The sequence below is a fragment of the Culex pipiens genome, chromosome 1, assembly GCF_016801865.2.
Source record: "Culex pipiens pallens isolate TS chromosome 1, TS_CPP_V2, whole genome shotgun sequence".
Lineage (NCBI taxonomy): Eukaryota > Metazoa > Arthropoda > Insecta > Diptera > Culicidae > Culex > Culex pipiens.
Genome location: NC_068937.1, coordinates 6,784,994 through 6,812,246, shown reverse-complemented (window position 1 = coordinate 6,812,246; position 27,253 = coordinate 6,784,994). Strand labels below are relative to the sequence as shown.

General features: G+C 38.0%; 3 protein-coding genes across 4 annotated transcripts in view; 1 reads left to right on the top strand and 2 right to left on the bottom strand.

Moving 5' to 3' along the window:
• The window catches only part of LOC120429940 (active breakpoint cluster region-related protein), a 98,345-nt gene extending 95,545 nt beyond the window's left edge, over positions 1-2,800 (bottom strand). Inside the window, exon 1 of one of the 2 annotated variants that reach the window (XM_052706661.1) lies at positions 2,187-2,800. The gene's annotated coding sequence lies outside the window, so the exon portion shown is untranslated. The remainder of the gene's footprint in view (positions 1-2,186) is intronic. The other variant, XM_052706660.1, reaches the window with a different exon arrangement.
• A 6,611-nt stretch (positions 2,801-9,411) lies between these two features.
• Positions 9,412-20,038, bottom strand: LOC120422082 (60S ribosomal protein L7a). The gene is made up of 4 exons (XM_039585428.2): positions 19,887-20,038; positions 19,429-19,549; positions 10,039-10,409; positions 9,412-9,849 (listed from the first exon to the last, which is right to left on the bottom strand). Exons 1-4 carry the CDS (start codon positions 19,899-19,901, stop codon positions 9,544-9,546), a joined length of 813 nt encoding a protein of 270 aa, XP_039441362.1. The 5' UTR covers positions 19,902-20,038; the 3' UTR covers positions 9,412-9,543.
• Positions 20,039-25,296: 5,258 nt separating this feature from the next.
• Positions 25,297-26,744, top strand: LOC120422054 (zinc finger protein 575-like). The gene is made up of 2 exons (XM_039585386.2): positions 25,297-25,935; positions 26,001-26,744. The coding sequence occupies exons 1-2, from the start codon at positions 25,378-25,380 to the stop codon at positions 26,673-26,675; spliced, it is 1,233 nt and encodes a 410-aa protein (XP_039441320.1). The 5' UTR covers positions 25,297-25,377; the 3' UTR covers positions 26,676-26,744.
• The last annotated feature ends 509 nt before the right edge of the window (positions 26,745-27,253 follow it).

Sequence of the window (27,253 nt, the reverse complement as noted above, 5' to 3'; positions counted from 1 at the left end):
AAAGTTGATGTCTCAAAAAGGTCCTTTTTCGGTTGTAGCCGATTCCCGGTGGCCACAGTGACCAAATCCGGTTTTCCAGGTCGGTTTCGGAAAGGGGACGTTCTAAGCTTTCGTTTGTGACCAAAAGAACCGGAATCGGTCAAAAACTGGATTTTTGATGATTTTTTAAAGTTTGGGGTCGAAAAGGACCCCAATACCTTTAAAGTAACTTTTTTTATGGACGCTCCCCTAGGGGTCGTCCAAGGTTTGTTTGTTTTGTGAAATGTGTATTTATACTATAAATTTAATGTCAGAAAATTTCAAGGCTTTAGCATGTATATAGCAAAAGTTATGGCAAATTAAATTTTCAAAAAGGCCGAAAAGGACCCCAATACCGTAGGAAGGTTAATTATTCGAACGTTTAGATCAGAATTCTTGACATAGAGACCGCCAAAGCATGTGGTTTTCAAGCAAATTATCTCGTTTTTGTTTTCTTTATATTCTTTATAAAAGTCAAATTAAAAATCCTAAAAAATCATCATCATCATTTTTTCATATTTTTTTTTTAAAAAAAAGAGCAAAAGCACCGTTTGAAGGAGCGAATTTATTTTGATTAACTTTTATGGAACAAAACAAACATTTAACGACACAAAAGCTAATTTTTTTAACATTTGGGCCGGTGTAGCCATTATTTTGCCGACAGTGAAACCACACCGGTTCTGATGTCAATAAGGTAACAAATAAAAAAATATAAATATTGAAATAACAAGCTACAGTTTTAACATTTACATGGAAAAAGTGTTTTAAAATGCATTTTACACTAGTTCAGTTGTTTTGCTATCATTCGTTTTCAAAAAATGTACGATTTGACCAAAACAAAAAATTTTGCTCAGACAAAAACTGCAAATAAAATTTGTACTAGCCTTAAGAAAAAAACAAAAAATCTGGTACTTTGCTTATTTTGGATCATGTTTGAGTTCAAAACCACAAAATAGGATAACAAAAAACTATGTTTTTTTTTTGGGATTCGATTATTCGATTAGAAATTTGGCAGTGCGTTTCAACTAATCGAGTTAGGACTATATTATCAAAATTATTGTTATCTTCACTAATTTCTTATCAGCTCTACTTTGAAGAAAGAGCACTTCAGAATAAGTAGTGCACCATGTGCGATTATTGATTTTCACGATCATAAAAAAAAAACGCAATTGCCACCCTTATCGTTTAATCAAATTCACAAGAAGGGTCTTACAAACTGATAACACAGTCGACAACACTTTTTAATGCAACATTTTTTCCCCAAGAAGAGCTTGAAAAAATAAACTCGACAATCAAAATCGATGTTGCATCTGCAAGCAAGTGTGATAATTCATCTGTTAATGATACCACACACACACACACACACACACACACACACACACACACACACACACAGACCGACTGACTCAATTCACTGCCTGCCTGCCTGGCACCAATTAAATGCAAAGAGTTTACATAAGCTCTAGCGGTGAAAGAAGATCTCGGTCTTCCTCGTCGACGACACCCTGACTCTAGGCTGAGCTTCAGCGCGCTGTGAATAATAGCGAAATGCAAGCTCCGGAGAGCAAGCAAAAGATTCAGCAGCATCCAACATATTATATATAACACAGAGAGAGATGTGCATCATCAGTGCTGCTGCATCAGATTTATGTTTTTTAGCGCGGGGGAGGATTATTGCACAATGGAAACAAATGTGCGATATTGTGGTGTAAAGTTGGAGGAAAACATTTAAAAACCTTGGTCTGAAGAAGTTGATGTTTGATTTCATCCAAGGAGGCCAAACTTTAAAAATCAAACGCTAGAATCAACTTGATTCCTATGTTTTTCCCCTTTTCAGTGTGCTTTGCTCTGAACACAAAACCGGTTTTCTAAAAACGTTCTCATCGAAAGAGCAAGTGATGACGTTCGCCAACCTGAGCCTCATTCATTTTTGTTTCGTTTTTTTAAGTTAAACTTTGTTTAAAACAAAATAGTGATTATTTTTACAACTGAAATCCCAAAAAATCGCCACGTAGCGCACCCCAGTAGGCCTTGCCTTGCCCGCCCCGCACAACCCTCGAAAAAGGGCCGACTCCACCGAGTTCGTGGGGGCTTGTCTGGCCTGCTTCGTTTTGAGAAACCTCGTCGCAGCGGCTGCTGTCTGGATTGAATCGAATTGTTCCACTTACACGGCACACCGCGCGTTCCAGCTCCCCGCAGTGGGACCACTTTCACACCGACGTCGTCGTCGTCGTCGCCTTCATCTTCAGCAACTCCAACTTCTCAGCATCGGCAATCCAAGTTGGCCTTTTTTCCTCTGCCATGTTTTTCCTTCTTCCCTCAACACTCTGACTAATTTCGCTCACTTAGCAACTCGGACTAAAAACACTCGGGACTTGGCCTGCTCGGATTGATTTCCGCGACCTGGTCGGAGATTCGTCGAACGTTTTAGGGAGGCGATTTCTGGCAAATTGCTGACGAGACCAACTCTCGCGTAACTCTTCTTGTTATGGTTTTTGTGTATAATTATGGGAGGTCCCCCGTGCACCTTCTTCTGGTTTGGGGTGGGGGTCTTGTCCACCCCCGCGCACCACACCCACACACAATGGCCCCCGAACAACCCCGCGTCGTCTGACAGGAGCGGTTCGATTCTTCAACAACAAAACAACGCCCGGTCAGAAATAGTAGCACAATCCCCCGCGGTGACAAAGTCTAAAAACGGGAAAATTTGGGTCCAGAAATCGAACCTACTTTGACGGAATGACGGACACGCGCGCGGCGACAGGAGAAAAGTCGCGACCCCTCCTCGAACGGCAGTTGAAGAAGACTGAAGCGAAGTAGGCCTGGCCGTCGTCGCAGCTCGCAGCGGCCAAGACGAAAACAACAACACCTTCGCAAGTGAATGAATCGAGTGAACCGAATGAAGCACGGATGAATTGGGAGAGCGGGCGAAAAACAAAACGAGGGGTGTTTGGAGGTGAACTCAGGATTAGGGTGGAATATTCAATGTTGTTCGGAAAATCTCGAGATTTTTGTAAACGAAATACTGGGGACTTTCGTTCCTACCAAACTCCCTGAGTATGTGTGTGGTCTTATCCAGCGATTCTCAACCTTCTTCTAGGCCGGTACCCCCTGCCATGTAAATCAAGTAGGCCCGGTACCTCCGTTGAGAATCGCTGGTCAAATCTAATAACCGCTGGCCGACAGCGAAATTATGGGAAATTATATTCGGTGGTGGCAGCCCTGTCAAATGACCCCAGTGTTGCGATTTTGAGCGCTCATCCGCTCATGAGCGAGCATTTTTCACTCATTCGTGAGGAGAAGTGCGACGCGAGCTAGCTCACGTTTGCTCGTGCTCGTGTTTGCTCATTTATTTTATGAGCGAAAATGCTCATTGCTCGCGCTCGCGCTCATTTTTGCTCATTGAGCAAAATGAGCGGTATTTTTTTACCTGTAACGGGTAAACGATAATAACTTTTTTTTTTCAGCAGAGCTTCGAGGTTGTTTTTTTAAATGGAGGCTTGAATAGGCTAATCTTAATAATATTGGATGAAGTTATTTGTCATATTTTCTGTTTTGAAACTTGTTTTGGAGTCAGAGTTAAGGGGTTTAGGTGTTACATTAAGATCTGTACACAGTAAAAAACCATACAAATATTACATCTGGGAAGTACGTTTTTTATGTTATAAAAATGCGTAATTTTACTTCTGAAAATGTGTAATTTTACCTGTTTTCTGGTGTAATGCAACTTTTTCAGTCTTAATCGAGGTAAAATTATAACATTCAAGAGGTAATATTCAACCTTACCAAATTACACCATCCAAATGTACACTTTTTTTTACTGTGTAGAAATAATTCGATTAATAAAAAAAAGTTGATGATAGAGTGACACGTGAAAGTGAACTATTTAATAATATGTTTTCTTGGTAATACGTTTAGTAATGTTTTAATTCCTGGGCACCTCATCTTGTTTAGTCAATTATTTGTAAATAATTTAGCATGCAATAAATGTCAAATATGTGTCTTAGATAATTTTCACATCAATTATCTTATTTATACAGGCATGCCAGATTTTGAAGATTTTCGGGCACATCACAAAAACGCAAATGAGTTTAACTTGATGGCAAACAAATATTTTACAAATCTGTTTTTGGCAAAAGAAGCAAAACATTGTTATCTTTTTCGTGAGTAATTTATTTAATTAAAAATCATCGAATAACATGGCAAAACAATACGTTTGAGCATTGAGCCTGTGCTCGAAAATCTTCAAATGTGGCATCCCTGTATTTATATGCTGGAGTCGATCCAAATAAATAAATGAGTGCTCACAAGTAAAAACATGTTTTAATATAAAAAAAATCGATGACCATCCTATTTACAGCTTATTAAAGACCTAAAAATTCCGTTCCTTGACAGTTTACTCTAAATTTGAAAGTGAAATAAGCTAAAAAGAGTGTCTGGGATTCTTAGCAAATTAAGACACCTTAATTGCGAGGCAGCCATTTTTCATTTATCGGGAATTAAATCAAAACTAGTTTTCTAAATTATCAAACTCTGAAAAAAATATAGGCTGACAACATTAAAGTTGCATTACTAATTTGATTTTGGTTAACCGCGGTAAATGTTCTTGAAATATTTTGAATTAACAAAAATCCACCAAAGCATTTACCATTACCACATTGATCACACAAAAAAACTGTGGTAGAAAAGTATCCTCCGCAATCCACCGCGATCAATGTTTGATAGTTCGACGCCAACGTATGATTTCATGAAAATTTACCGCGGTTAACCAAAATTAAATTACCAATGCAACTTTGATGAGTTTGTGTTCCTTTTTCGCGATGAAATTATCTTCAAAAGTGGCAATCCAATTGGCCTGAGCCAGATTCATCAACAATACTAAAAATCTACCTGATTTGCTGATGAGCGCTCATCGAGCGCGAGCGCATGCGATGAGCATGAGCGAGCACGAGCTACCTGTTAAGTCCTCATGCTCATGAATGAGCGAGCACGGATTCTGGCTCGCTCGCTCATTCGCAACCCTGAATGACCCATACCAGAATAGACAAATCCAGCGAAAGCTCAACGCTGCTTTTTGATGGTGAGAGATTTGACAGCTCCCATACTAAATGTCTCGATGTTAATACTTTTTTGTTAATTTTCTTTTGAAATCAAACATTCAATATTACGACAATTTGAAATATTTGTCTTGATTCAAAAAAATTAAAAATATTGTTTACGAAAAGATCGGACAATTTTACGAATGTTTCATGTTTTAACATTGAAAATTGGACCATTGGTTGCTGAGATATCGACATTAGAAAATGGTGGGTTTTGTGAGACTTAGAAAACTTAAATTTTCCCAAAATTTTCCTGTTGCTTTTTCTTAAAGCCGCTGTATCTCAGCAACCAGAGGTCCAATCTTCAATGACTCTTAGACAATTTTATATCAAATTTTCTGAACCTTCAAAAAAAAATATGTTCAGAAATGGTCACTCATCATTACTATTTTTAAAAATCGAAAAACTGCAAATATTTCACTAAAATCAAACATACGGTGGCTATATCTTGAAAACGGAGCCTTTTATCAAAAAATCTGTGAAGTGTCGTGATCGGGGACTTTCTTTTATAATAAAAACAGATATTTTGCAATTAACAAACAAAACATTCTAGTCTTATTCCACACAAATTAACCACAAAACTGATTTGGATTTGACAATCTTCATTCTCTCTTTCGCCGGCCGCGCGCATCTCCTTGTTTTTTCTCGCTTGTTGTTCTCTCTCGCAGCTCGCTAGCGCGCTCTCGCACTCAATCCGCAATCAGCTAACAAGGCAATATTCATGAAGGTGCGCACTTTTTGCTGCGCTCTAAACTTTTATTAAATTTATGAATTATATCAATCTTATAATACATACTGATTTAATAATTTATTACATATTCAATCCTGCAACCCATAATCCCTACATGAAGTAGTTTTCGATTGCAAATTCAATTTTGCATTTAAAAAAATAGGTCAAAATTTGTTTATGAGTAAAATTTCGATTTTTTTTCCAAAAATAACTATTTTTTCAAAAAATCATAACTCGGCGGCTGATTTTTTGACCATACTTCTCTATGGCTCAAAAGTTGCGGGTTTTGGCCCCTAAAACATATAAAACAAATCTCGAAAATTAAAAAATACGTATTTTGAAAATTGAGTTTTAGTGAAAAAAAAGCCAATAAAAAAATCGGCAAAAAATCCGTGTACCTATTTTTTTCCTCAATAGTCCTCAACAATACCTACAACTTTGCCGAAGACACCAAATTGATCAGAAAATTCACTAAAAAGTTACAGCTGTTTGAATATTTACGTACCTTTTTTGTATGGACAGCTGCCAAAATTGTATGGAGACTTGTATGGGTGAACCAATGACACAAAATAACTAGGGAAGGCCCCCACAAATGTTAAACCAAATCAAAAAATACATTTTGCCGATTTTGAAGAGGAGTGAGCAGGGTACACTCTTAGTAAACCAACTCACATGGGTTATTTCTCGATATCGACCAATTGATAATTAGTAGTTAATCTATGGTTGTACGTCGTCGGTTGTACCCTTCTTGAAGGCGCTGAAGGGTTTTTTGTTCTAAATCAAATATGTCTCAAAATTTATAAAATATAGTAAACTCAAACCCCGTTGGTTTGACACCAACTGTTTTCAAACGAAAGGGGTCACTGTTTAGTTTGACACCACAATCACAGTTCGTCACTTTTTAGTTTGACTTTGTCAAACCAACGGGGTACAAACTAAAAAGTGTCACTCACTCTTGATCGGTAATCATTGATAAATGATGATTTTCATAACTTTACAAGAAATAAGATCGAGGTCTATATACATATATGGTACCACCGACATCTGCTGATACATTTAGGTCATGTTGGTGCATATATTTATTAAATTGATGTTAGTACCGAGCATTTTGGAGTCTGGATCAATTTTCCTAGAAATAGATTGATGTCTAGATTGTTGTCTTCCCCTTGAATAAGTTTTTGTATTTCTCCGATATATTCCTCTAAGCTTGAATTAATTATGAAAAGTCGCTCGAGACGTTCACATTGATACAGTCTAAGCAACTTTCTAAAAAACCGTTATATAAGAGCCAGAACGCGGCTTTCTGAGATAATAGAAATTTTTAAAACCTAGATCAAAATGGTTGAAAGCAGCGTTTCTTTAGCAACGCATCAGACTTTCAGGGCATCTTAAAGCTCGTCTTTTTATTTATTCGCTTACTTATTTTTATTGGGTCCAAGTGATTGTGATTGGGTCCTTTGTTACGCAAAGATCAAAATAGAAACTGATAGATCGGATAGAGAACATGAAGGTTTTTTTTTCTTATTTAACTTATTTTTTATTAGGTCACCTTAGGTGCTGGGACCCGGTTAGGACCGAAAATCGGCTTGGTCGAAGCGGAGTTTTGCAGGTCCTAAACCTGCCGATGTATGCGGAGAAAATACCCTACAGCTCAGCAGAACTGTAGAGCACCTCCCCGGCTTCCTCATCCGTGGCTCCACCGTCTCGGGAGGTTCCTTTGTTGCTGCCTACGGATCCTTCAATTTTTCGTCCGGAACTCCGCCCGGCAGCGGAGGGAACTCCGTCGGCGTGACGCCGGAACTGCTGGACGCCTGCTGTCGCCGCCGGATGAAATCTTGGACATTGCACTCGTCCGTCTTGTGGGTACCCTCACAGTTGGTACACCGCTTTGACTCTTTGGCGGTTCTTCAGATTAGTGTATCCCTTGGGAAGACCGCAATGTACGGAGTTTCGTCCACGGTGGACTTTACCTTCCGCTTGATGACATGCACCTTCAGCGCGTCCAGCTTGAGTTCGCTCTTCAGCCTGTCTATCTTTGCCAGAGAAGCAGGTCACCTTGGTTCCAAATCGGGTTAGTTTGTAAATCGGATCGAACTATCGCAGCTTGGTGTTCTTCCGTGGTGCTCTTCACCACCAAAGGAGGTTGCTTTTGTTTACCTGCCGACTGGCCGGATGTTGGAACCACCGGGGCGTCCCCTCCTCCTGCTGGGCTGGCATTGTTGTTGTTTTCCGCTAGCGGGCTGAACTTGTTGAGCAGATTCTGCTCCACCTTTTTTTCTTCTCCGACGGACTTCTTCCGCTTCCGATTCCCGGGGGTGCGATGGAAATCTTCAGCTTCGGAGGACTCCTCCACCTCCATCCGTCAAACACGTCAAGGCACGCAACGATGCCTTCAGACCGTACGCAAACACATCTGCTTCTGCCATTCTAAGGAACGAAACTCGCAAGCTGTTGTTTATTGTCGCCATTAAATTGATCCACTAAAAGTTAGACAAAATAGGACGACTGTTCAAAAATTCCCAAAAAGATTGGGTTTCTATGGCGTCAAACGGGGATCGAGACGCAGAACGAAATGGTTGTGAGGAGCGTTGCTCTATCAAAACATATCGAGAAATTAAACAGAGAGATGTGAGCCGGTAACATGGAGTGAAACTTTCACAGCTGTCATGGAATACTTCACAGCAGCTTGACAGAAAGTTGCACTTTTAATTTCTCGATAGTCGCAGATTTGACAGGTGCAATCCTCGCTGTCGTCTCCATGACTACACTAAACGACTATTTACGCATTATGCATCGAGAACGGAACATTACCTCTCTTTGTTATTTTGTTTGCAGCTCAAGAAAGCTGCATCTGATACCATCGTGTCTGTGTATTTTTTTAATCATAAAAAAATATTTTTATTAAGTCCTTTTCGGTACTGGGACCTGGTTAGGACCGTGTCGGCTTTCGTAATTACATTTGACTTATTAATTACAGAGGATATTGTGTGTAAATGTTAGTGGGAGGGGAGCCGATTACCCGCGGCCTACTCGGGGTTAGTAGGGAAGGGAATGATGCTAAAGACAAGGCGTGGGAAGGGAAGGGGGATTGTGTAGGGGTCTTGGTTGGCTCTGCTGGCCTTTGCGTTTTGTCCTCAGCCGCAACTCGGTGTCCAGCTGCTGGGGCGATCTTGCTTTGCTTCCGGTGCAAACCAGAAACGACGGCTTTGTGTGAAGGCGAGTTATACTAACTGAAGGAAAACTAACTGAGGGAAAACTAATTGGAAGAAAACTAAATGGATATTTTGGAATCTGAGAGGAACTGATGGATCGGATAGAGAACATCAAGGTCAAGTTGAGATAACGCGTCTCGCATCGGGATTTCTGGTGGTCTTCCTCGGGAACAGTGTCTGTAATGTTGCCATATCATCATTTTGACGTTCAAAGAGCTGTACTCTTAAAAAGCGTTTTTTCAACGGAAATCGAGTGATCGACATTACCTGAAAAAAACATTTGTAACTTTGGTGATATTCTATACGGCTTAAATGGAAAAGAAGCTCAAGTTCCAAATAAAACGGAATAAACTAAGCTTAACGTGTACTGTTTTTCAGTGTTTATTTTTTCTCTCTTGCTCTCCGCGCACGCGTTCTTCTCTCTGGAACCGAAAGAATCCTTACACATACAAGATTTTTAAGAGTAAACCCCACGCGCAGCAGCTTACGCCGTCTTCTGCGTCAGCTCGCGCGCCTTCGCCTTCTCGATCTTGGCGATGCGGGCCATACTCTTGGGGCCGAGGAGGCCACCGCCCCAGTGCTTGCGGATCTCCTCGTACCGGTCGTTGAAGTTGGTCTTGATCGTCTCGACCAGCTTGCCGAGGTTGGCGCGGTCCGAGTTGTCGACCTGGGTGAGCGCGACGCACGTGCACGTCTTGCGGTACACCAACGTTCCGAGCCGGGACTTGCCCTTGATGATGCAGTACGGGATGCCCATCTTGCGGCACAGGGCCGGCAGGTAGATGACCAGCTGTGAGAATTGGAAGGCGTTAGAATCGAATCTGGAGCAGGAACGTTTCTTGCGTGTCTTCGTTGGTTCCATCAGACAAATAAAGTCAACGTGAAGGGGGTATCTTCAGGAGCGAGCTAGCTCGCTTCAGTTGAAGAAATTCTTATCATCACTTGGAATCAATACGACAAGAGACTGAAGGACACTCACCTCAATGGGGTCGACGTCGTGCGAGATGACCACGAGCTGGGCCTTCTTCTGCTCGACTAGCTTGACCACGGTGTTGGCACCCTGGCGCAGCTGGTTCGTCTTCTTGGCCGGGGGGGCCTCCTTGCCGGCGGCCTTCGCCTCGGCCTTGGCCTTCAGGCGCTGGATCTTGGCGATCGGGTTCTCCGGGCGGTACTTCTCGAGCAGCTTGAACAGCTGCTGGGCGGTGTGCTTGTCCAGCGCCTGCGAGAACTGGTTGATTGGCGGCGGGATCTTGAGGCGCTTCTGCAGCACCGCCTTGTGGCGCTGGATGCGGATGTACTTGGGCCAGCGCACGAACCGGGACAGGTCGCGCTTGGGCTGCACATTCTGGCCTGGAAGGGGTAGAGAAAAATGAGTTTGTTAGACTCCATTGTTTTAAAACAGCAAGGAAATTTCAATTCTAACGAGAGTTCCATCAGACAAAAAAGTCAACGTGAAGGGATTTTCTTCAAGAGAGCAAGTTGCTCTTCAGTTGAAGAAATTCTTATCATCATTTGGAACTCATATTTTGAAAACTTGAAAAAGTTGTCGACTGTAACGATACACATAGCGGCTAACTTGACGCGGTTGGCCTGCCCGATTCAATGAATGACAAGAAGAACGGGGGCGTTCTTTAATTACGTAACAAAATTTTTGGTATTTTCAGCCTCTTTCGTCGTAAATAATTTGTTTTGAAAGTGTTTTATTGTGAAGCGTAGAATTTTTTCAGGATTTTTTTTTAATTCAAAAACTAAAAATTTGTCGAAGCTTCCGATTGCTTTTAGTATTTTGAAAACGAGAATAGTAGATGTTCAACTTTTTCAACAGGATAAGGGAAAGTCTCCACGGTACCCTCAGGTAAGTTTCGCTTGGAGTTGGTCGTTGTTTTTGAGAAGTTGGATGATCTAAGTCTATATCATCCTTCTAAACTCACAAGCACTAGCTTCAATAATCTAGTTGTAAAACATTTCGCTTACCAATCTAAAGGACGGGGGATCGAACCCCACCGTGTGAGCTCATGCTTTTGTACCATTTCAGAATTCAACGAGTGCAAAACTTTTTTTTTCGGGAGCAGGGTGGAATCTAATCAAGGACACTTTGCTTACGAAGCGAACATCGTAACCATTCGGCCACGTTTGCTCCTCTTCTTTAATCACGTTACGCAAAATTTGAGATGTTTAGGCCCCCTTTTTCTCTCTCTTCGAAAAAAAAAACAAGGTTGTTAGTCGATGATCTTATCGTCGATAATGGACGATAACTCATTTTTTAAATCTTTCTAAAATTTCAACTATATTATGTTGAATTCTCAATCCTTTCAATAAGAATATATTTTTAGAAAATGTTGTAAGTTTTAAAATATAAATTAGTGCTCAAAATTGTTCACAAAATACCGTATTTTTCGAAAATACTCAAATTTTCATAACTCGCAATGTGCGTATCAAACGAAGCGAAATGTTGAATGTTTTTTTCGCTTTATTAAAGTATTTTTTAAAAAATACTTAAATTTTCACAAAATACCGTACACAGTCCAGACTCGATTATCCGAAGGCCTCGGAAAAATTTCACTTCGCATAATCGAAACTTCGGATACCCGAATCACGAAAAAAAAAATGTTTTTACGTTGTCTTATTTTTTATTGTCTAGCTTAGGTATGACCCCTAAACTACGCTAAAATGATTTAGAATTTTCAAATCCAAGATGGCGGCCAAAATGGCGATGGTGCAATGTTGAAAAATGCATTTTTTTAAATAGGCAATAAACAACTCTTTTTTTTAATAAACAACTCTAATTTGACTAAAATGGGGTCGTAGAACTAAAATTTTATATAAAAAAAAAACAAAAAAGTGAAAAAAATGCGAAAACAACTTTTTTTTTTGTTCGGCATTCGATTATCCGAAGTCCCATACAAACCTTCGGATAATCGAACTTCGGATAATCAAAACTTCGGATAATCGAGTATTTTATAATTTGCAATATGGGTATTAAACGAAGCGAAATTTTGTATGCTTTGTTTTTTTATAAGTTTTTTTTTAAATTCCAGAATTTTCACAACAGTATTTTTTCGAAAATACTCAAATTTTCAAAATATGCAATATTTGGATCAAACGAAGCGAAATTGTACATGCTTCATACATACATTCAACTTGTCAAATATTATACAATATGTTGCGTCGTTCGATACCCATATTGCAAATGGAGAATTTACGAAAAAATACGGTTTTTTTGTGAAAATTTAAGTATTTTACAAAAAAAAAATCTGATAATGTGAAAAAGCAAAAAAAAATTCTTTCTCACCGAACAATTTTGAAACTTTGAGTATTTTCGAAAAATACGGTAATTTATGAAATTTATTATATTTTACAAAAAAAAGCTGAAATAAAGTGAAAAGCATTAAAAATTTCGCTTCGTTTGATACCCATATTGCAAATCAAGAAAATTTTAGTATTTTCGAAAAAAAATACGGTAATTTGTGAAAAGGTTAATATTATCCAAAAAAAAAACAAAATTTCGCTTCGTCTAATACCCATACTGCAGATTATGAAAATTTTGGTATTTTCGAAAAAATACGGTATTTTGTGAACAATTTTGAGTACATATTTTAACATGAAACGTACAAGATTTTCAAAAAAAATATTCTTGGTGAAAGCATTGAAAATTTAGCATGATATGGTTAAATTCATCGATTTTAGAAAGATTTTAAAAATGAGTTATCGTCCATTATCGACGATAGATTATCGTTATCGTTATACCCCGAGCCTCGATAATTTTATCGTTAACAACCCTGGCTAAAAAAGTTTTTTTTTCGAATGACGAAAAAAAAACTTCTTCGTTGGTTTTTTTTTATTGTCAAGCTTATATGACCCCTAAACTAAAGTTATTTAGAATTTTCAAATCCAAGATGGCGGCCAATATGGCGGGGACGAAACATTGAAAAAAATACATGTCTTATTTAATGGACATTCAACAATTCAAATTTGAATAAAATGGGGTTGCAGAACCTAAATTTGATGTAAAAACAAGTAAAAAAAATCTGATAAACGAGACTTCGGATAATCGAGTCTGGACTTTATATATTCTTTTTCCTGATTTATGTTTAATAGTTAGCACTTTTCCGAAGACAGCAAATTGATCAGGAAAAGCATTAGTTAGTGTATGAACAATAGGGTGACAATAAAAAAAATCGACATCAGGAATATCCCCTGACTCGATTCCTTAGGCAAAAATAAGTAACTGTGAAAATTTTGTGAGAAATTAGCAAAGGGTTAAGCTTTTTATCGTTGAAGTTGGTGAAAAAATCTTTTCATACAAAAACGTCATCTTTAAATCGTTAATACCTTGTCAGGGTTAACTCGGATCGTTTTGCGGTCTTCGACAAAGACCTTTTGGCGAAATTTCGGAATTTTTGCTTTTCCTCACTCATTTTTTCGAATTTTCCCATACAAACTTCAACGTAAAAAAGCGACTCTTAACGCTTAACCGATTCAGCTCAAAATTGGAACAGTTACTTATTTTTTTCCAATCTCTAAAGAATTTAAGAAAAAATCTTGTCACCCTAATGAAACATTGTTTTTCAAAGATTGCTAAAAAGTTTAAATTGACATAAGTGAATATGGTAAGAGAGTCGAATTAAAGAAAAAAAAATGGAATTGACAAAAGGACGAATGGAAAAAATTGTCGAATAGACAAAAGGTCGAATGGACGAAACTTAAAATGGCCTCATAACAATTTTTTTCAGATTGATCAAGAAACGATAGAAAAAACAGCTTTGTTTACAACTGGAGCTTGTGACCTTTTGAAAACTATCCCGAGAAAATATCCGATAAACAAAAGGTCGAATGTACAAAAGTTAAATATTGAGGTTGAAATAGTAAAAAAGTCGAATGAAAAAAAGGCGGAAATGAAAAAAATGCCTAAAGTTCGAATGTACTAAAGTTCAAATAAGACAAAAGATCGAACGGAAAAAGGTTGAACGGGAAAAATGGTTGAACAGGTCGAATGGACTTAACCTCAAATGAAAAAAAAAGTTGGAATGATGAAATAGAAAAAAAGTTTAAAGGTTAAAAAATTTAAAGGTCGAAATGAAAAAAAATCCTTGCCAAAGGTCGAATGAACCAATGTTTAAATTGACAAAAGCTAAAAAGAAAACGTTACTTAATCCACCCTTAGGTGGTTGGTGCCTTCCTCACATTTAGAGAGTAATGCTATCCAAAATAGATACAAAAGGACGGACCTTTCAGTGTTCTATCAACTTGATTCATACCATCAGATTGGGTAGTAAGATCATCATAATTCAGGGCTCTTATGTGCCTATAACTTTTGATAGGGTTGTCAGATCTGCAATCTATTGAACTCGTTGGAAAGGTCTTTCGATTACCTATCCAACGACAAGTCGCATGGTAGATCCGGACAACGTTTTCATCAAAACATATGAGATCCGGCCTCTAAAAGGTTCATAAATAACACTTAAATGCTTATAACTTTTGATAGGGTTGTCAGATCTTCAATGTCTTGAACGCGTTGGAAAGGTCTTTTAATTACCTATCCAACGATAGGTCGCATGAGAGATCCGGACAACGTTTTTATCAAAATATCTGAGATCCGACGTCCAAAAAGTGCATAAATAACACTTAAGTGCTTATAACTTTTGATAGGGTTGTCAGATCTTAGATGTTTTTGACGCGTTGGAAAGGTCTCTTTATTACCTTTCTAAAAATGTATAGCATGGCGGGTTTTCTTACAAAAACCACCCTTTTTACAATCTTCCAGACTTTTGTCAAAATCGTTTTTTTAGCATAACTTTTGAAGTACTTAACTAAACTTTATAATTTTCAATAGCGACTTATGGGACCCCAAGACGGATTGAATGAGACCAAAACGGTCCAAATCGGTTCAGCCAGCGCCGAGATAATCGAGTGCATATTTTTTGGTGCACAGACCCACATCCCTACACACACACACACACACACACACACACACACACACACACACACACACACACACACACACACACACACACACAGACATTTGCTCAGAATTTGATTCTGAGTCGATATGTATACGTGAAGGTGGGTCTAGGAGGTCAAATTAAGAAGTTCGTTTTTCGAGTGATTTTATAGCCTTTCCTCAGTTTCCAAGTGAGGAAGGCAAAAAGGATTCAAATTATCGAACAAACAAAAGATCGAACTGACGATTGGTCGAATTCACAATAATTGAAATTAGCAAAAGTTTTTATTAAATCGAAGGATCAAAAATGATAAAAGATCGAATTGACAAAAGGGCCAAGGGCCGAATAAGCAAAATAAAAATGGGAATGACAAAAAGTTAAATGGACCAACATTAATTTAACTTGACAAAAGGTCGAAAAAACTACAATTAAAATAAATAAAAAAAAGTTAAAATGAACAAATCATTTAATGATCGAACAAACAAAAGTTCAAATGTACATAAGTTAATTAAGCGGATATTAAGAAAAAAAATCGAACGAATAGTAATAGTAATAGTAATTTTATTTGGCAACGATATCCTGTTAGTTAGACTTTTTATAACGAACAAAACATTAAATTGCCAAAAGTTCGAATGAACAAAAGGTCGAATAGCTAAAAGGTGACACAAATTTTAATAAAAAGACGATGGAATGGAAAAAGGCAAAAAGACAAAAGATTGAATTAAAAGAGGTCGAACGGAAGGATGGTCGACAAAAGTTTGAATGGATCATAGTTTAAATTTACAAAAGACAAAAATCAAATGAACAAAAAGTTGTTGTTAATGATCGAATGAAAAAATATGGAATTTACATAAGTAGGTCGAATGAACAAAAAGATCGAAAGGGTGAAAGGTTTTTTTTTTCTCAAACAAACAACAATGTGGAAGACTCAATGTGAATTTAAAAACAAGCTGTTTTCACTTATTATGTTCATTGTAAACAATTGCTGGCGTGAGCTGGATAGACTGCTTTACAACTTTATGCTAATTTTTCGACCTGTTTCCTTCGACCTGTTGAACATTCGACTATTTGTCTTTAAATCTTTTGTCGCAGATGAACACCAAAAAATCATAATTGTTATCATGTCAATCTTCTGAAAATTTTTTTTTTTTTTTTTTTTTTTTTTTTTTTTTTTGGGAGGGTGGTCCAGCCGCACATCGTTGATGTTGAAACCTCTAAACTGGGCCCTCGTCCTGTCACGTCCGTCAGTAGTCTTGTCGTACATTACAACTAGAATCAGATCTGCCAATGAATTAGTACACTTCGACCAAATAAACACTGACGCTGTATGGATCTGACTCTAGAATAAATGCACAGTTGTGTGTTATTCATAAGTCCAACTTATTCAATTATTCATTTAAGTCCAAATATTCATTTGCTAACTACTTTGGATTGAAAATCTAAATTTTAATCTAAAATCCTCTAAACTTAATGTTCAAAACTAAACGTTCCTTTAACTGTTGTAGTACTACTTCTATCAAAAAACAATAAAAATTTGTTAACTGATATACAAATAGGATAGAAATCGCGATTTTAAAAAGAAATGATCATTTACGTCAAAAGATCCGTAGTTCCTCGATTCGCAACAATGGTCAATACAACCATAATCCGAAAACCGTTAGTTCAACAGATCAACGAATTTTGTCCGATATCATTACATTATTGATTGATCGAGACTCTATGGAAATTTTGACATAAAAGAATGCCTAGTATTCTACAACATCAATCAATGTTTATTGACAGCATTACTTTAACCTAACAATTGCAACTAACTTTAACATCAAATAGATTTGGAAAGGATACAGATTTATTTTAAATGCTAATGCTAAGCAACAAATCAATTGTACTATCCTGAAGTCCCAACCTAAATCCCACATTGTGATAGTGAAAAAGTCACAAGAGCAGCGGTGTCTTGTGCAATTGTGATATTTTCACTATCGGAGAACTACCTAGTTCACGAAGACAGCTTATCGGTCAACGCTTAAGCCCTGGGGCTGCGGCAAAGCGAGTTCTCGTAGCATGAAGTGGTGTCCATAGTGCTTATAAAAAAGAATGTATACCCAAATTTTAACTAATGCACTAGGATCAAATCATGCCCCTTGACTTTACAAGGCCCAGGGAAATCCGGCTGCGGAAGAGCTTAAATTTTAATATTTTATAATGTATTTAAATTGTACAAAAATAAATATATCAATGGCAAGCTTCAGGTGTACCATTAACGAAAACTGAAAAAGAGTCAGAACGAGGTTTATGGTTTTGAAACTGGCTTTGTCTGTGCGAATCGTTTCATAGTCCAGCAAATGATCATATCAAATCAAATTATTCGCTCTACAGCATTGCCTTGGCTATCTCGATTGCGGGATTCCTACTCGAAACTTGGCGTCCGATGGTTTGATTATTGAGGCAATTGCAAACCTCTTTTTACACCTAAGCTTCCATCCTCACCGGGATTTTAACTGACGATCTTTGGATCTTTGTAAGTCAGACTGCCTACCAGCGACTCCATCGAGACGATTCCTACCTAAACTCCTACACCTGGACTGAGCTAAAATCATCTAACTTCAAGGTTAGACCGGGGCCAACATTTACTTCCCCGTCCGACGGAAGGCGTGATCAGACAAATCTCGTCTCGAAATTTGTCACCGGGACCTTCTGCGATCGAACCCAGACCGACTGGTTAAGAGGCAACCACGCTTACCCCTACACCACGGGTTTCGGTCAAAATGATCTTATATCGACTTCAAATTTTAAATTTGGAGATTGCGATATAATTACATTGTGTTGAATATGTTGAAATATATGTAACCTTGTTAATCATTGGAACATTGCCATATATTGTAAAATCAGCCCTTTGATTCAAGTAAAATTTCAATATTCTTGTTATTTCTAATAAACACGAGTTTTTTCTTAAAATTTTATTGATATGGTATCGATGATGGTGATTTTGTTTTTTTTTTCTTGGCACGTGTTCCAGGCCCAGCAGCCGTATCGTGGACACGTTGTCAATGTGGAACCAGGAGCAGACTCCGAATTCGGCGCAGTTCCTCGGTGATTTTCCACTTGTACACGATCACGGGTTTGACGAAGGCTGAGATTTTCTCGCTTTTAAGGTCCTGCAGGCTTTTGTACTGCTTGATGCCGAACTCGACCATGTCCAGGATCTGTCCAGGGCTTTTCGGCCCCGCGGAACAGATCTGAAACCAGCTTTTGGTCATCACCGAGATATTTAGTAAAAGGGTGAGCTGGCTGGCAATACTAGAATTATTCCAGTGAATTAAAACTGGAAATTAATTTAATCTAAGCCAAACCAATAACTCAACACTGACAGGATTGACAAATTTTACAAACAAACATTTTAACACGGTTGCTAAGCTATGTTTTTTTTTATCTTGGCTTCATCGCTCAATCGGGCACCCTCGGGCACGTTTGGGCAATTTTCGGGCACAGCCTACCCGCGGGCAATGAGCAGAGTGGTTTTCCCCTTGGCTTCTTTTAAAAAACAAAAAAAAATGAATGACAGTAGATCCTCGATTCGCAACAATGGTCGATGCAATCATAATCCGACAACCGTTAGTTCAACAGATCAACGAATTTAGTCCGATATCATTTCACTATTGATTGATCGAGACTCTATGGAAATTTTGACAAATCAGAATGGTTTTTATGCTTCTTGAATTAAAATCACCGATTCTGATAGAATTACTAAATTCACTGTTACTAATTTTGTCCCTAAACAACTAAATGCAAAGTATAAAAAGTTGATATTTATAGTTAAAATCCTAAATTCTACAAAAACTAAATTTTTAAAAACCCGCATCCTAACCTGACACCCACATTAAGATAGGGAAAAAGCACATATGTAGCGGTTCATTGTACAAATGTGATATTTCCACTATCGGAGAACCTCCTTGTCTCGATGACAGCTTTCCGGCCATCGATTAAGCCCTGAGACTGCGCCAAAGTGGGTTCTCGCAGCATGAAGTGGTGTCCATGCGTAAAAATGGAAGCTTCAGCAATATACTGAACACTTCGATTTTAATTCCACATCGAATCAAATCATACTCTTTGCCAAACAAGCATCAAACCTATGACACTCATTATGACAAAGCCCAGGGCATGTCAATCTTCTGAAAATTAAAAAATAAATCCAAAGAGATTGTTTAAAAATACGTCAATATTTTTTTTTCTTTTTCTTTAAAAAAATAATCCATATAATAAACAAAAAAACCACTTCACCCCGATTGGCCCTCAACCTCAACCCATCCAAAACAACACAAACGTGACGTTCCCAAAGGGGGCACGGAGAAGCACGTTTGACTTGCAAACAAAACCCTCCTCACAGTTGCACTTCCGGGGCTCATTTCGCCGACCCCTCACACTTTACTCACCGATTCCGTAGTTCTTGGTGCGCTTCTCGAACAGCGGGTTGACCACCTTCTTAACCTCGACCTTCTTGACGGCGAGCGGGGCCGCGGCCACCTTCTTGCCGGCGACCTTCTTCTTGGTTGGCTAAAATTGAAACCAAGAAATGTTCCACATTAGAACTCCTTCTCAACGTCGAAAACATCGGCGCTTCGCCCCATAGCCTTCCGGAACCGGTTCCACCACTATTAAATCCAATTCTAAGGAACACCCCAGTCAAAACATCGTTGTTTGCAACTGTCACCGCCAGCAGCACCACACAGCCTACTGCTGCTGTCAAACACACAACACCCCACAAAATGTTTTTCCGCCGTTTTTGGCCACTTTCCCACAGGAAGCCCCCACAGCTCCCCACACCACCGGTTCCGCCGGGCGCGGGCGCTTCGTTCCGACTCGGTTTCGGCCCCCGCGGACCACTATTTACCTTCTTGTTGACCATTTTCGACGGCTGCCGATGCGGAGTTAGATCTTGTGTTTCGTGAAACCAAGATGGAAAAGAGCCCGTCGTGACGTCACGTCCTCCGAGGCCAGTTTTGCCAACCTGACGGCGTTGAAAAGCTGAAAGAGCGTTTGACAGGTGGCGGGCGAAATGCGACCGGGGGGTTTGCGCACAGGAAAGAAGTTGGAATTGGCCTGAAGGTATGCAATTGGGTACTAAAGCCCTATGTAAATTTTTATGTACAACGCTAAAAAACACGATTAAAAACCATTTCTGATCACTTTTTTTCATTTTAACGCAAAAAAAAAAAAATGACAAGACAACATTTTTTCGATGGATTAACTATGGTCCCCTTGGAACGAGCTGTCAAGTAGGAGCTTTTCTGTCAAGAAGGACCGCGAGGTTAATTTTACAAAATTGATTTAAAAATCCATTTTAAACTCTTTGTGGTCGTACAAAGGGTCAATGTACTCAGAAAATAAGCTTTATCGTTGTAAACAATAATATCAGCAATCTATGCTTCATTTTAGGACCCAATTCAGACACTTACCTTTACCAAAAGATATCTCCTATACAATATATTTACACAATTTAAAACTTAAAATTTCTTTATTTATTTAAATTTCTTTCTGAATATGTTGATAATTTCGAAAAATCCTTTTTTGATTTCTTCAAATTCTTGAAAAACTAAGAAAGTTCGTGGAATTAGAGGAAGTGAAACAATTCTTCAAATTGCTAAATAAATTAAAATCTGCAATTTTTGTAATCTCTTTAGGATTAATCATTGTCAAGACAGACATGACACTTGAAGAACTTGAGAAATAAAAAAAAATTTAAATGAATTTTATAACAGCTTTTACAGGCTTGTACGAGGGGCAAGACACAGTTAATCAATTATCTTTACCCTAATGAATTGGGTCCTAAAATGAAGCTTAGATTGCTGATATTATTATTTACAGCGATAATGCTTATTTTTCTGAGTACAATGACCCTTTGTACGACCACAAAGAGTTTAAAATGGATTTTTAAATCAATTTTGAAAAATTAACCTCGCGGTCCTTCTTGACAGAAAAGCTCCTACTTGACAGCTCGTTCCAAGGGGACCATAGTTGATCCATCGAAAAAATGTTGTCTTTTCAAAAAAAAAAATTGCTTTAAAATGGAAAAAAGTGATCAGAAATGGTTTTTAATCGTGTTTTTTACCGTTGTACATAATAATTGACATAGGACTTTAGTACCCAATTAGCGCTGATTTTTGTCAATTGGGTACTAAAGCCCTATGTCAATTTTTATGTGCAACGGTAAAAAACACGATTAAAAACCATTTCTGACGAGATTTCTGATCACTTTTTTTCATTTTAATGCAAACAATTTTTTTGACTAGACAATATTTTTTCGATGGATCAACTATGGTCCCCTTGGAACGAGCTGTCAAGTAGGAGCTTTTCTGTCAAGAAGGACCGCGAGGTTAATTTTTCAAAATTGATTTAAAAATCCATTTTAAACTCTTTGTGGTCGTGCAAAGGGTCATTGTACTCACAAAAATAAGCTTTATCGCTGTAAATAATAATATCAGCAATCTAAGCTTCATTTTAGGACCCAATTCAGACACTTACCTTTACCAAAAGATATCTCCTATACAATATATGTACACAATTTAAAACTTAAAATTTCTTTATTTATTTAAATTTCTTTCTGAATATGTTGATAATTTCTTCAAACTTCTTGAAAAACTAAGAAAGTTCGTGGAATTAGAGGAAGTGAAACAATTCTTCAAATTGCTAAATAAATTAAAATTTGCAATTTTTGTAATCTCTTTAGGATTAATCATTGTCAAGACAGACATGACACTTGAAGAACTTGAGAAATAAAAAAAAATTAAAAGAATTTTATAACAGCTTTTACAGGCTTGTACGAGGGGCAAGACACAGTTAATCAATTATCTTTACCCTAAATTATTAGCGCTGATTTTTGTCAATTAGCGCTGATTTGATATACCATTCCCATCTTACATTTAGTAATCTTGTCGTTGAGAAAAGTCATTTTGACAGTTTGTAAACCATTGAACCTCGCATTGAACAGTTTATTATTTTAACTCTTTTTAGACAGAAACAAAGAATTTAAATTTTTTTAATAGTTTTGCGAATTAAAAAAAAACAACTTAATTATTATTTTTTAAAACCTTTTTTTTATTTTGGAGAATAAAAAGTAGGATTTTCGGGAATTTTAAGATTTGATAAATTTTAAGAGTTTTAACCTTTTTTTTCTAGAATGTCAGAAATTAAAAAAATAACAATTTTAACATGCTAACAATATTTAAAATATCAGAGTTAAAAAAAAACAAGAACATTAAGTTTTTTTTAAATAAAAACGTCTTCCCCCCCTCCCCCCCCTTCCGACTGACCCGGAAATCAGGGGGCAAAAAATATATTTTTCTAAATATCATTGGAAATTCGAGTGCAATCAGCTGAAAAATGCATTCCTTTGCGTTTAGAACTAGGTTTAGAATCAATTTTAGCATGATTGGTCTTCAAAAATAAAAAATAAATTGAAAATTTTCAATGTTCTGTAACGCAAAAAGATTTATGTTCGCTGATTTTTTTCTGTTTTCGTAAAATCTTACATTTTTCGAAAATTAATGATTGCAACTCAACTAGAGTAAAATGGATGGTTGTTTTTATTCCATCCCCCCCCCCTCCTCCCGGGCCGGGCCGTGGGACAACATCTTTTAAAAATAATTACATAAGCCGAAAAATCAGATTTTTTAAAAGTATTCTCCACAAAATTGAAGAAAAAAATAAAGATAAAAAATCATTTTTAATTTTGTATGTTCCGTAAAATAATATGCTTTGAAATTTTACAAAAATATAATGTTAAAATTTTATTAATTATTTTTTTATGTCTAAAACTAAAATATAATAATAAACTAATCAATAACAGACAAGACAGACATGACATACTGCGCAGTTATTTAATGTTTTACAAACCTGTTAAAGCTGTTATAAAATTATTTTTTTTTATTCTTCAAGTTCTTTAAAAATTCTAAAGAGATTGAAATTTTTATTCGTTTTTTTAATCATACTAGTTTTTTTTTCAAATTCTTAAAATAAATTAACTCTGAAAATTTCATTAATTCTATTTTTATGTCTATAAACTCTAAAAAAATATTTTTTTTTTTTTTTTTTGGAGGGTGATCCAGCCGCACATCGTTGATGTTGAAACCTCTAAACTGGGCCCTCGTCCTGTCACGTCCGTCAGTAGTCTTGTCGTACATTACAACTAGAATCAGATCTGCCAATGAATTAGTACACTTCGACCAAATAAACACTGACGCTGTATGGATCTGACTCTAGAATAAATGCACAGTTGTGTGTTATTCATAAGTCCAAAATGTTCAATTATTCATTTAAGTCCAAATATTCATTTGCTAACTACTTTGGATTGAAAATCTAAACTTTAATCTAAAATCCTCTAAACTTAATGTTCAAAACTAAACATTCCTTTACCTGTTATAGCACTACTTCTATCAAAAAAATAAAAAATTATTAACTGATATACAAATAGGATAGAAACTTTGATTTAAAAAAGAAATGACCATTTACGTCAAAAAATCCGTAGTTCCTCGATTCGCAACAATGGTCGATACAATCATAATCCGAAAACCGTTAGTTCAACAGATCAACGAATTTTGTCCGATATCATTACATTGTTGATTGATCGAGACTCTATGGACAATTTGACATAAAAGAATGCCTAGTATTCTACATCAATCAAAGTTTATTGACAGCATTACTCTAACTTAACAATTGCAACTAAATCTATCATCAAATAGATTTGGAAAGCATACAGATTTATTTTAAATGCTAATGCTAAGCAACAAATCAATTGTACTATCGTAAAGTCCCACCTAAATCCCACATTGTGATAGTGAAAAAGTCACAGAAGCAGCGGTGTCTTGTGCAATTGTGATATTTTCACTATCGGAGAACTACCTAGTTCACGAAGACAGCTTATCGGTCAACGCTTAAGCCCTGGGGCTGCGGCAAAGCGAGTTCTCGTAGCATGAAGTGGTGTCCATAGTGCTTATAAAAAAGAATGTATACCCAAATTTTAACTAATGCACTAGGATCAAATCATGCCCCTTGACTTTACAAGGCCCAGGGAACTCTAAAAAAATAATTAAACATAAAATATTCAAAGTTATACAAACTTTAAACATTTAATGCTGATATAAAATCATATGCTGTATAAAATTCTCCCTTCCATTATATTTTTTAATTCTTCAAATTCTCAAAATTTCGAAATTTTTTGATGTATCGTAATATTGAATAATTTTTTTTATTTTGCTTGCATTGTAATTTTTAATGTTGGTTGAATTATTATTTTTTAATTTAAAATTTAAAAAAAATCAAGATAAAAAAGAATGCATTTCAGAGGCATCAGAGGAGGCATCTTGTTTTTTTCAATTCGAAAACTCTTTAGAAAATTTAAAAGTTTTAAAATTCTTTAGTTTTTGATTTAAATTCTTCAAAATTCTTTCTTCATAACAATTCTTGATTTTTCAAATGTAAATTCTTGATTTTATTAAAATTTGCATAAATTAAATTTTTATAATTGTTGTTGTAATTGGATACTAAAGCCCTGTGTAAATTTGTATGTACAACAGTAAAAAACACGAATTTAAATTTAAATGAAAAAAAAAATAATTTACAAGACAGCATTTTTTCCATGGATCAACTATGGTCCCCTTGGAATGAACTGTCAAGTCGGACTTTTTCTGACAAGAAGGACCGCGAGCTCTAAGCTTCATTTTAGGACCCAATTGATTGTTTATTTGAGACGAGAGCCTGTTCGACGACGCCTGTTAGTTTACAACTTTTTATCAGGTTAACGAAGTAACTTTAAGATAGAAAACGGAGATAAATAAACCTTTTAGATTGTGGTAGAGCTCGTAAAAGTAGAGCTCGTAAAAGTTAACTACTCAGCTCAGTGGTTTGAACAAGAATGATTATTTTATTTTCCGTCATCAATTAAGTCTACTACAATTGGGTCCTCAATCAGGACGCCTACTTGCACCGACAAAACCAACCAAATGATTGAAACTGGTATAGGCAAGTTTGGAGATCGGAAGGAAACAAGCTTAAACTTGGAATACAGTCGACTTTCTCTGTGGTATCGTCGAGAGCAAGAGGTATCTAATTATTTTTATGAACGTATTTTTTTTTTAATTTTCCGGATCATGATTTTTGTTTTTAAAAAGCTTTAGGACCCGATTATCTAAGCCTTTTATTTCGCCCGCTCGATCAAACAACAATTCGCTAAACGCACCCCTCGCAAAAATCGACCAAACACTGTCAGCGTGACAGTTCTCGGTCGACTCTTTTGCCAAAACAGCCAAAACAAGAGAGAAAAAAGTTGTTTACGGTTCTTTTCGTTTACTTCAATCACCGAAAAAAAATCCGCAATTCCTCACAAAATGTCCAACATTTCCGCGAGTTCCACATCTCCGGCGCAAGCCGCGCCCTCAAACAAAATCCCCAACCAGCCAGCCCCTCCCAACTCGATCGTTCTCGAGCAAAACGGCGAAAGGCGGATACTGAAAAAGATCAAACTGCTGAAGGGATCGCCCAAGTTCCGAACGAAACCACCGGAACCGGTGAAAAAAGTGGAACCACCCGCGGCACCTTTGGTAGCCAAGAAGATGTTCGTGTGCACCTTCTGCCAGAGCCGGTTCGACTGCCACGGGAAGCTGCGGGTGCACTTTCTCAAGCACGGCAGCTCGCCGGGCACGGGGAAGAATCCGGATCGGGAGGGAAGTGGGAAGCAACCGGAACGGTCCGCACTCGTGCTGATTGAGTGCGAGTGGTGCCCGGAGACGTTCACGACGATGTCGAAGGCGATCGAGCACAAATACCGGAAGCACAATTACGAGGCGAAAAACTACTTTTGCAAGCTCTGTGGCCGGTTGTTCCCGCTGAGGGTGGCCCTCGAGCAGCACCAGGCGCTGGAGCACAAGGGAGAGACGGTGGAGGAGGTGAGGGGTGGAATTTTGTAGGGATTTCAGTACGACTAACGACACTTCCCCGTTGTTCTTTCCAGGATCCCCGGCAGGACTTTAGCTGTGGCTTCTGCGGCACCGCCTTCAGCGCGCAGGACGCGCTCGAGCTCCACGTCCGAACCGCCCACAACCTGGAGAAGCGCATGATGGCCCATCCGTTCGTGCCGACGCCGTCGAAAAAGGTCCGCCTCAACCAGGCCGGCGAAATAATCTCCATTTACTATTGCCACCTGTGCGGGTCGGAATACATGCTTAAATTCAACCTCCTCAAACACATCGAAGACCACCACCCGTACGAGGAGCGGTGCGCCATCCCGGAAGATCTGCTCAAGTGCTCAACCTGCGACTCCATGTTCTGCACCAAAAAGGCCTTCGACGCGCACAACGTGCACCACAAGCCGGAAGACCTTTACGTCACCAGCGAGGAGCACCGCCTCAACATCGTGGCCCGCGTCGACCAGGACTTTGACTTCCGGCGCGTGCCCACCGCCATGGACAGGGCGCTCGGATCGACGACGGCAACGGCGGGTGGCGGGGCGGACTCGGCGGCGGCGCTGGCCAAAAAACACCGCGCCAAGGCGAAAAAGCGAAAGTCTGCGTCGGCGACGGCGACGGCAACGGCCACGACGGTGCTGGATTTGATGGCCGGAAGTGGCGCGGCCCAGGGCGAACCCAGTCCGGCACTGGAGGCGCTCAAGATGCTGCTCGGAGAGTGAGCCAGGATCGGGTTGTGTGAAGAAATGGACGATTAAAATCAAATAATAAATATTTCTACTCAAAATTTACATGATTTTTTTTTTGTGTTTAAAAAAAGCAATTTTTAAAAACTTCAGAAAAAAAACTGGGGGAAATATGCCCATTTTAAGCCTAATAAGCGGTCGTGTTTGAATGATGCTGGATAATCTAGATTGTTCCTTGAAATTCACTAAAACCAAGTACACCAACGAGTAGAGCAACTTCTTGTGAACATTTCTGTTTATTTTCATTTTTATTAAAAGTTATGCTATTCCTTTTACAAGCATTTAAGAAAAATATTTCAAAAATGCATTCTAATCAGTCGAGTGCATTGGGCCACGCCCATTTTCCTATTTTCAGCTTAATTTTTTTTTCTTCCAGCGCTCTTTTGGATCTGCTTAGGGCTGCCAAAATTGATGAAATTTTAAGCGAACACTCACGAAAAGTAGCATTTATAGCGAAAGTTTCCTGGCAGCACTTGCTCACTCCAACAGGCGCTGCACCAGCATGTTGGTGGTTTTGGTGGCCACCCTTTGTTCTTTATTTGCCTTCGCTCCTC